This window comes from Narcine bancroftii, chromosome 2 (assembly GCF_036971445.1).
Source record: "Narcine bancroftii isolate sNarBan1 chromosome 2, sNarBan1.hap1, whole genome shotgun sequence".
In the NCBI taxonomy this organism is placed as follows: domain Eukaryota; kingdom Metazoa; phylum Chordata; class Chondrichthyes; order Torpediniformes; family Narcinidae; genus Narcine; species Narcine bancroftii.
The window spans coordinates 140,445,875-140,456,162 of record NC_091470.1 but is presented as its reverse complement, the minus strand read 5'-3'; the positions used below and the strand labels follow the sequence as shown (position 1 = coordinate 140,456,162).

The 10,288-nt window shown below is 46.4% G+C and overlaps 1 protein-coding gene across 1 annotated transcript; it reads left to right on the top strand.

Annotated features, from left to right (window-relative positions):
- The first annotated feature begins 418 nt into the window (after positions 1–418).
- LOC138752956 (uncharacterized) lies at positions 419–9,858 on the top strand. Its single transcript, XM_069915556.1, has 4 exons — positions 419–498; positions 936–1,126; positions 9,028–9,105; positions 9,449–9,858. Exons 1-4 carry the CDS (start codon positions 419–421, stop codon positions 9,856–9,858), a joined length of 759 nt encoding a protein of 252 aa, XP_069771657.1.
- Positions 9,859–10,288: the final 430 nt, after the last annotated feature.

Below are 10,288 nucleotides of genomic sequence, written 5' to 3'. Positions count from 1 at the left end.
CATTGGGGTAGGGATATTGGGGGAGGGAGCGGGGGAGGGACATTGGGGAGGGAGCAGGGAGAGGGAGGGAGGGTGTGAGGGGGAGAGAGGGGGGAGAGAGGGAGGGGGGAGAGGGGAGGGAGAGAGTGGGGGAAAGAGAGAGAGGAGAGAGATTGGGGAGGGACATTGGGGGAGGGACATTGGGGAGGGAGCGGGGGAGGGACATTGGGGAGGGAGCAGGGAGAGGGAGGGAGGGTGTGAGGGGGAGAGAGGGAGACAGGGTGGGGGAAAGAGAGGGAGGGAGGGAGGGAGGGCGGGAGAGAGAGAGACAGGGTGGGGGAGAGACGGGAGGGAGAGGGGTAGACCTGGGGGGAGAGGGAGGGAGAGAGGGGCATTGTGGTGGCCATTTTGACAGGCACTTCAACCCTCCCCTGCATTGATGTCTCTGCCCACCCACTCGGGGGACAGGATCGGTACATCTCCTGATGATGGGACGATCGAGGCGACCAGCACGGCAAGGTAAGTGTACCGGGCTCGCCTCACTCAAAATGGCTGACGGCCCCCCAGCAACGATTCCCTCCCGCCACACTCAAGATGGCTGACCGGCCTCTGGCAGTGATTCTCTCCTTCTCACTCAAGATGGCCCACTGGCCCTCAGCAACAATTCCCTCTGACTCGCCTAAGATGCCCTGGTCACAATTCCCCCCACTCCGCCTTGCTCAAGATGGCCAACTGGCCCCTGGCAATGATTCCCTCCTCCTCGCTCAAGATGACCAAATGACCCCCACCCACCTACCTCACTCAAGATGGCCGACTGACAAGGTGAGAACCTGCTTCGGCCTAAGATGGCCGTCATTGAGAGCGAAGGCCTTCTCCTTAACCAGGCAAAACCAGCCCTCTCGTCGTCTCCTCCCTTCCTCCCCCTAACACTCTCCAACCATCTACCCCCCACACAGCTGGGAGGACCAATCGATCGCTGCCTTTGACTTGGCCCCCAGCTCCCCGAGGCCTGGCCTTCAGGGGGATCTCAGCTCTAGCCTGCGATGGAGAATAACTCAGGAGCATCAGAGCCTACGAGAGAAAGCTCCTGGGCTTCCAGGAGGCTCAGCAGAGGCAGGCTCTGCTTGTGCAGAGGCTGCAGGCCAAGGTAGGCTGGGGTAGGCCTGGATAGGCTTGAGTAGGCCAAGGTAGGCCTGTGTAGGCTTGAGTGGGCCAGGGCAGGTCTCGATAAGTTTGAGTAGGCCATGATGGGTCTACTTAATCATAGTGCCAAAGAGAGTCCATGGTATGAGAGGGTTGGCCAAGGTAGTCTGAGGGAGGCTGGGGTGAGCCAAAGTAGGGCATAGATGTGTGTGAGAAACAGAAGTACCTAGCCCGAATTTGCTCGAGACAAAAATTGAGAACAAAGAACTTTTATTATACAACAATGCAAAGTTGGGTGCTTCCCTTACCCTGGGAATACACACAGATACTGAGGCAGACCCAACTTTTATACATTTCATTTCAGTACAGAGATACCTTCCCCCTAACGTTCTTCTGCCTCCTGGATTGGTTTAGCATTAGGTAATTCCGCCCACGTGGATTCTAACTTCTTATCAGTTTATGTGCCTTCCTGCAAACTTGTTAGCCAGGAAATATCATGTCTTTGTTCTTTACTCATTAATCAATCCCAAGACTTGCTAAAGCTATTTACTTGCTATCCTGTTTTGAAGATCCTTATTTTATTATACTTTTATAACCCTTCCTAACCTTTTTCTCCCATTCCAGCATCCCTTCACCCTGATTTAACCCATACTTCATTTCTAATGAGCACTTGCTTGACTCCTCACATTCCAGTATCCCTTCACCTTAAGTTAACCCATAATACTTCATTTTTAATTAGCACTTGCTTGACTCCTCACATTCCAGTATCCTTCACCTTAAGTTAACCCATAATACTTCATTCTTAATTAGCACTTGCTTGACTCCTCACATTCCAGTATCCCTTACAATCCACCCTTTTTCTTTAGCTACGCTTAGTAAATCCCCATCGGTAGTGTTCTGTTAAGCTTGGTCCTTTTCCAGTGAGTGAGTAAACGAACTGCGGCCTCAGCATCATCGACGGAGTTTGGGAAGCATACATCATTTGGGTTGTAGTGACCTGCCGAAGGGCCCGTTGAATTAAACACTGAACACAAGTCTTTAGGCAGGGGAGCACCATAATGGCCAGAATAGCGAGTCCAGCTGCTATAAGGGCTGTGGGTATCAGACTCCAGTTACCAATAAAAGTCTAGTTCATCCCACACCGGACCAAGGTTGCCCCGTCTGAACCTGGGCATGGGAAGATTTTCGAACTCCTGAAGAAGTGTCTTTAACCGCCTGACCATTGTGAGCATTGTCCTTAACCAGTCTTTCACAAACGTTGCCTTCAGCAGCCAACGAGTAATCGAGAGCCAGGTGGTTTTGTTGAACTGTGGCTCGTATCTGTCGTTTTTCTTCAGCCCTAAATTCAGGGCCATTGCTATCTGTTCGGCGATGATCTCCAAGGCTGCCTGGAGTCTGATTAAACGATTTAAATGCCAAGTAGCTTTAGTATTCTGGAGCAGCTTACTTCGTTTACAGCTGGAACTCCCCTTACAGTGTGGTTTTTTTTTAACATTCAGAATGTCTGTGTGGACCCAAAGGATGCTTTACAGGAGATCAAGTTGGGGAGGGGTGTTTCTTGTCACTTAACCTGTGAGTTGCAGCTTGTCTGCGAACATTAGCATTAAGTATCACTGAGCCTGTGAGTTGCAGCCTGTCTGTGAACATTAGCATATGTATTAACTCTATCTCTGCCACATGTACAATCCTGACTACCATTCTGTCTGTCTTTGTCCCACCATCTCCTTTGTGCTATCCCTTTAAAACTCCTCTCTTTAATACCTGTAGAGGCCAAAATACAAATCAAATCTACTCCTCTAGAGCCCGTTCTGTTCCCTGGTCCATGTTGGGATCCTATATTAACTCATACCCCACTATGACTATATTTTATATCTATGCCCTGTCTACATTCTAAAAGTAAATAATTTTCACCTCTGCTGCCCCTATTCCAGGAGGACTTAATACATCGTGAGTAATTTAGGGATGTCCCAAAAACGGGAACCAACAAGTAAACAATACAGTAAATGGTAAAAATAACATTACAGCACTTTTTCCTGGCGTAGTGTAACTTTCAGATCAGAAGGATGAAGGACAGCACACCCGGTGGAGGGTAGATTATCAATGTCTTTAGTCCGTGGATCAGCAGCTTGTTTAATTCGTTGTATTTGAGCCCACCCCTTTTCTTTCGTTCGCACTGAAGTGTCTGTAATCAAAAGTACACAATAGGGGCCATCCCAGACAGGTTTTAGTTGGTGATCTTGCCATGCTTTTACATATACCCAATCACCAGGTTTAATAGAATGAATAGGATACTCCAGGGGTGGGCAGTAACAGCTGCATGTCTATTTTGTCCGTGAGCGCAGCCTGTTTGGCAGCTGCATCTGCCTGTCTGTTCCCCTGTTCTTCAGGACTGTCACCACTTTGATGACTTCGTACATGAACTACAGCTATTTCCTCAGGTAATGTAAGAGCATCTAGAGATTGGACAATAAAGTTTTCGTGGATCAACTTTTGTCCTTTTCCAGTTATCATTCCCCGCTCTTTCCAGATCTCCCCAAGGTGTGCACTACACCAAAGCATACACTGAGTCTGTGTAGATCGTGCTCACCTTGTTCTCTAGACCCTGGAGAGCTCTACAGAGGGCATACAATTCACAAGATTGTGCTGACCAATGACCGGGAAGGTGACCGGCTTCAATCACCACTCCTTCTTTCCCATCCACTACACTATACCCGCTATAGTGAGTGCCATCAATGCAACGAGAAGATCCATCAATAAACCACCTTTCACCCTCCTGTAAAGGCTCATCACTTAAATCCTCTCTAATTTTGGTCTGTAAATCTATTACCTCTAAACATACATGCTCTAACTCATTTATGGTATTGTCAGAATTTGGAGAAACCAAGAAAGCTGCTGGATTGTGTTCTTTATTCGTAATCAGGTCAAATCATCCCTATTCATTAGGATCGCTTCATATTTAAAAATTCTAGAGTCTGTGAGTCACCTTCTAGCACGTTATAAGAGAATATTGCGGACTGTGTGAGGGGTGTGAACTATCATCGGGGGCACCAAACATAATCTTTCGTCCTTCCTCATCTAAAATAGCAGTGGCTGCGATGGCTTGCACACACTCTGGCCAACCACGACAAACAGGGTCTAAAACTTTTGACAGAAAAGCAACTGGCTGTCTACAGCCTGCCTCTCTTGTGTTAGTACTCTGGTGGCTACACCTCCTTTTCGTATTGGTATATAGGTCAAATGGCTTATTTAGGTTGGGTAAAGCCAACACTGGGGCACTAATAAGGCACTGTTTCACCAAGTTAAAATCTTTAATCTCTTCCTCTGTCCAGACAACATTTCGCCCCTTAGAATCGTGAGTTTATCATAGAGAAATCTGACCAGGCTAGAATAATTTTCAATCCAGATTCTACAGTATCCCACTAAACCAAGGAATTTCCTAAGTTCTTGGGCATTCTTGGGAGGGGGGATCTGTAGAATACCACGTATCCTCTCTGGACTTATTTTCCTAGTTCCCTGACTTACCAGATGACCTAAGTATTTAACTTCTGATTGAACAAATTGTAATTTGGATTCGCCCACCCTGAGACCCTTATTCTCCAGAAAATTCAAAAGTTCAACAGTATACTGTGTAGCTAATTCATACGTTTTTCCCGTAATTAACAAATCATCAACATATTGTATCAACTGACAATTCTCTCTCTCCGAGGTGCCTCATCTAGTATTTGTTCTAAGACCTGACCGAATAAATTTGGTGATTCTGTAAAGCCCTGGGGAAGGACCGTCCACCGATATTGATTCTTGCATCCAGTAAAAGGATTTTCCCATTCAAAGGCAAACATGTCTCTGCTCTCTGTTGCTTACGGACAGGTCCAGAAAGCATCTTTGAGGTCAATCACGCTAAACCATTTACTATGTGGATCGATTTTACCCATTATTGTATAGGGATTAGATACAACCGGGTGACAGGTGAGAATAATTTTGTTCAGCTCCCTCAAATCCTGCACTAATCGATAGATACCGTCTGGTTTTTGGACAGGTAAAATTGGGGTATTAAAAGGTGACATACAAGGTTCGAGTATACCATCTTTCACCAACTGATCAATTACTGGCTGCAGCCTCTTTCGGCCAGCCATAGGAATTGGATACTGTTTTCGTCTAATTACTTTTTTTTTAATTTTTATTTTTCACACCATAAACCACATTGACCATGATACATACATTTTCCTTTTCAAATATATACAGTGTCATTTTCTCCCCCCCCCCTCCTCCCATCCCACCCTCCCTACCTCTCCCCCCATCCATTTAAAGTACAAAATCTAAGATACATTAAACCAGTCAAAAATGTTTTCATTCAGTAAAAATAAACAAGAATTCCACTGAGTCAATTCTTTTCATTTCCTTCTCCTTTCGTTAATTAGATAGTGAATGTCCCCGGTAGGTTTTCTCTATTGTGTTTCATGTAAGGCTGCCATATTTGTTCAAATATTTCAATATTATTTCTTAAACTATATGTTATTTTTTCTAATGGAATACATTAATTCATTTCTATATACCAATTTCCAGGTTGACATAATATATTTTTTTGCTACAGCTAGAGCTATCTTAACAAATCTTTTTTGTGCACCATCCAAATCAATTCCAATTTCTTTGTTTTTTATGTTACTTAGAAGGAAGATCTCTGGATTTTTTGGTATATTGTTTTCTGTAATTTTATTTAATATCTGGTTTAGATCTTCCCAAAATTTTTCTACTTTCTCACATGTCCAGATTGCATGAATTGTTGTTCCCATTTTTTTTACATCGAAAACATCTGTCAGATACTGTTGGGTCCCATTTATTTAACTTTTGAGGTGTAATGTATAACCTGTGTATCCAGTTATATTGTATCATACGTAACCTCATATTTATTGTATTTCTCATCGTTCCAGAACATAACTTCTCCATGTTTCCTTTTTTATCTTTATATTTAAATCTTGTTCCCATTTTTGTTTAGTTTTACCATTTGTTTCCTCATTCTCCTTTTCTTGCAGTTTAATATACATATTTGTTATAAATTTTTTGATTATCATTGTATCTGTAATCACATATTCAAAGTTACTTCCCTCTGATAACCTCAGACTACTTCCTAATTTGTCCTTCAAGTAGGATCTCAATTGGTAATATGCCAACACTGTATCTTGAGTTATATTATATTTATCCTTCATTTGTTCAAAGGATAATAATCTATTTCCTGAAAAACAATTTTCTATTCTTTTGATCCCTTTTTCTCCCATTCTCTAAAGGAAAGGTTATCTATTGTAAAAGGGAGTAACTTATTTTGCGTCAATATTAGTTTTGGTAATTGGTAGTTTGTTTTATTCCTTTCTGCATGAATCTTTTTCCAAATATTGAGTAGATGATGTAATACTGGAGAACTCCTACGTTGTACCAATTTTTCATCCCATTTATATAATATGTGTTCAGGTATCTTTTCCCCTATTTTATCTAGTTCTAATCTAGTCCAATCTGGCTTTTCCCTTGTTTGATAAAAATCTGATAGGTATCTTAAATGTGCGGCTCTATAATAATTTTTAAAGTTTGGCAGTTGTAAGCCTCCTTTTTTCTACCATTCTGTTAATTTATCTAGTGCTATCCTCGGTTTCCCCCGTCTAATTACTTGTTCAGAATCTTTTAAAGTATCTTTTCATCAGTTAGTTTCTGGCTTATTATGTCTAGGTTCCTGCTCTCTGGAAATGAATCAAAGGGTTCTGCCCTTCTTCCGAGGGTCTCACACTGCTCTGAATTAAAGTCGCCTCTCTCTCTTGTCAATAGAGGTGGTAATCGAGTACTTTGTGATGGGTCATCATACCACCCCTACTTTCTTCTCCTTTCTTTAGCTGTGGGGGAGGAGGGGAAGGTGCAGAAGGGTAGAGCATAAGAGGTGGGGGGGGAAAGATAGGAGCGGCATAGGAGGAGCATAAGGTGGAGGAAGGGAATGTAACACATCCCATCCTTGTGTTTCGGGACAAAAGGTTCCTTATCTTTCTTGTCCTTGCATTCCTTTTCATTCAAAACCAGTTGATCAAACGATCCCCTGAGCCAGCAGGCTGCATATTCTCTGCTCTCAATATTATCTCTTTGATTTTGATAGAGCCAGATGTTCAATGCCTGACACATCCAGTCCTCATCGGATCCGAACTTTGGCCAATATACCGAATTCCCTTTTATTGGGTTTTTTAACCCATTCCAGACAGCAATACCTGACCATGGTCTGTTTGTCTTTCCCACGGGTTTTCCCCGCACCCCAATCAGATAGCATTAATCCTAACGGACTTTGCTTAGTTATCTGATTGTCCCATCCTTCCTTAGGACTATTTCCCTTGCTACTCACACCTCCCATACTAACAGGTAAGTAAAATTCCTCTTACCGGGATCCAGTAGCTATTCCTAGCGCGCTTCCTTAACGTCCTCTCGTTGTTTGTTCTCAATGCCTCTTCTCGGATATCACTCGCTTCGTCCACTGACAAGTCACCCGCCGTCCGTGAGTCCAGCTGAATCAGCCAGGGTGCACCTACCCTTGTCTTCCGGCACTCTGTCAGTGGAGGAGTGGGATCCTGGACGAGTCGCCAATTGTGAGAAACAGAAGTACCTATCCCGGAATTTGCTCGAGACAAAAATTGAGAACAAAGAACTTTTATTATACAACAATGCAAAGTTGGGTGCTTCCCCTTACCCTGGGAATACACACAGATACTGAGGCAGACCCAACTTTTATACATTTCATTTCTGTACAGAGATACCTTCCCCCTAACATCTTCTGCCTCCTGGATTAGTTTAGCATTAGGTAATTCCGCCACGTGGATTCTAACTTCTTATCAGTTTATGTGCCTTCCTGCAAACTTGTTAGCCAGGAAATATCATGTCTTTGTTCTTTACTCATTAATCAATCCCCAAGACTTGCTAAAGCTATTTACTTGCTATCCTGTTTTGAAGATCCTTATTTTATTATACTTTTATAACCCTTCTTAACCCTTTCTCCCATTCCAGCATCCCTTCACCCTGATTTAACCCATAATACTTCATTTCTAATTAGCACTTGCTTGACTCCTCACATTCCAGTATCCCTTACATGTGGGTAGGCCAGGAGAGCCCTGGAGAGACCTTGGTAGGCCAGGGTAGACCGAGGGAGGCTAATGCCAGTTGAGGTAGACAGGTGCAGGCCCAGGAGGTTTGGCATGGAGATACCAGGCCGAGGGGTGGTGGGTAGGAGATGTTGACTGGCCACCATGGGCCTGGGCAAGGAGGCTAAGGTTCGATCGGAGGCAGGTGAGTGGGACGAGGCGGAAAGGTGACTTGGGACAGTATCGAAGGGTTGAGGGGCCTGGCTTCTGCGGCAGAATGTCCTATGGTTCTAAGCAGAGGTGGAGGGAGGCCGGGGATGGCTGATGTAGGCCCAGGTAGGGACTGGATGGACCCGGGTATGGGAGGGAGGCTTAGGTGGGCCGGGGTAGGCGTGGGATAGGCCTGTGTACAAGGTGGAGGACGTCCTCAGGGCAGAGAGGAGGTGGGTCTGGGCAGTGTCGAAAGAATCTGTGGCTGAATCCGTCCCCCTCTCACCCCCTCTCCTCTTCTCACCACCCTCACTCCCCCTCTCTATTCCCCTCCCCCTCTCTCTCCCCCTCCCTCTCTCTCTTCCTCTCTCTCTCCACTCTTTTTCCCCTCTCTCCCTTCTCTCTCCCCATTCCCTACTGTCACCCTCTCTCTCCCCCTCACTTCCCCTCTCTCTACCCTCTCTCTCCCCCTCCCCTCTCCCCCTTTCTCTCCTCCTTCCACCCTCTCCCCCTTCACCATTGCCCTCTCTCTCCCCTCCACTTCCCCCCTCCACTACCCCCCTCCCCCCATCTCTCTCCCCCTCTCCCCACTCAGGTTGTTCAGTACAAGACGCGATGTGGAAATCTCGAGAAACAGCTTTTGGACAAAGAGGAGGCTTATCGACATTTGGAGGTGAGAGAGGGAGAGAGTGGGAGAAAGAGAGAGTAACAGGAGAAAGGGAGAGAGGAAGGAAGAGAGAGTGAGAGAGGAGAGACAGAGAGAGTAGGAGAGAGTGATAGAGAGTAAGAGAGAGAGAAAGTGAGAGAGAGAGAGAAAGAGTGAGGTGGAGAGAGAGAGTGAAAGTGAGTGAATGAATGAAAGAGATTGAGAAAAAGAGATAGAAAGAGGGATAGAGAAAGAGTGAAAGAGAGAGAGTGAGTGAAAGCGAGAGAGGGAGAGATAGAGAAAGAGATAGAGAAAGAGAGTGAAAGAGATGGAGAGCAGTTCAATGCCCTCTACCCCCACCTCATGATAGACTGGAGAGCGATGCGCAGAGTGGCCTCAAGAGCTGGACAACCACCACCTGACTGGGAGCGGCCGTCCGCCGTCGTCCCTGGAGAAGGCACACAAGATGGCGGCCGCAGGGAGGGGGGGTTTGGCCGACCGATGTGCCTCCCTCACTCTTGCCTGCCTCTCTTGGATCCCCCCATCCCGAAATCCACCTTCTCTCCCCACCACTCCCATGCACTCCGGCAGATCTCGCAGACCATGAAGTTCCGGCACAGCGAGGGCGATCCGGCACAGCGAGGGCGACCAGGCCGAACAGCTGGAGAACGCATTGATCCGCCTGGAAGAGGAGCAGAGAAGGTGAGGACTTCCCGCCACCCACCCACCGGCCCTGTCTGTACCCATCCCCTGACACAGAATCGTCCCCGAATCTGTTGAACCTTTCTCTGTAACTCAGTCCCTGACGTCTGGGCAACATCCCAGTAAATCCTAGTAAATCTTCATGGGCACAGGGACCGACAGGGTGAACGGTGGAGAACGGAGAGAGCTCGGGGTACGGGGACCAACATGGTGAACGGTGGGGAATGGAGAGACCTTGGGGTACAGGACCGACACAGTGAACAGTGGGGAATGGAGAGACCTCAGGGTATGGGGACTGACACGGTCAATGGTGGGGAACGGGGACTGACACGGTGAACGGTGGGTAGAGGTGGGGGCGGAGGGGGGTGGGGTTGACGTCTGTGACCTCTGAGCCTTCACCCTTCCCTGGCAGGTGCACCAGTTTAGCGGAGATCAACGCCCTTCTCCGCGACCAGCTGAACCAATCAAATGCGGCGAACCAGGTGCTCAGCGTCGATCTCCGTAAGCT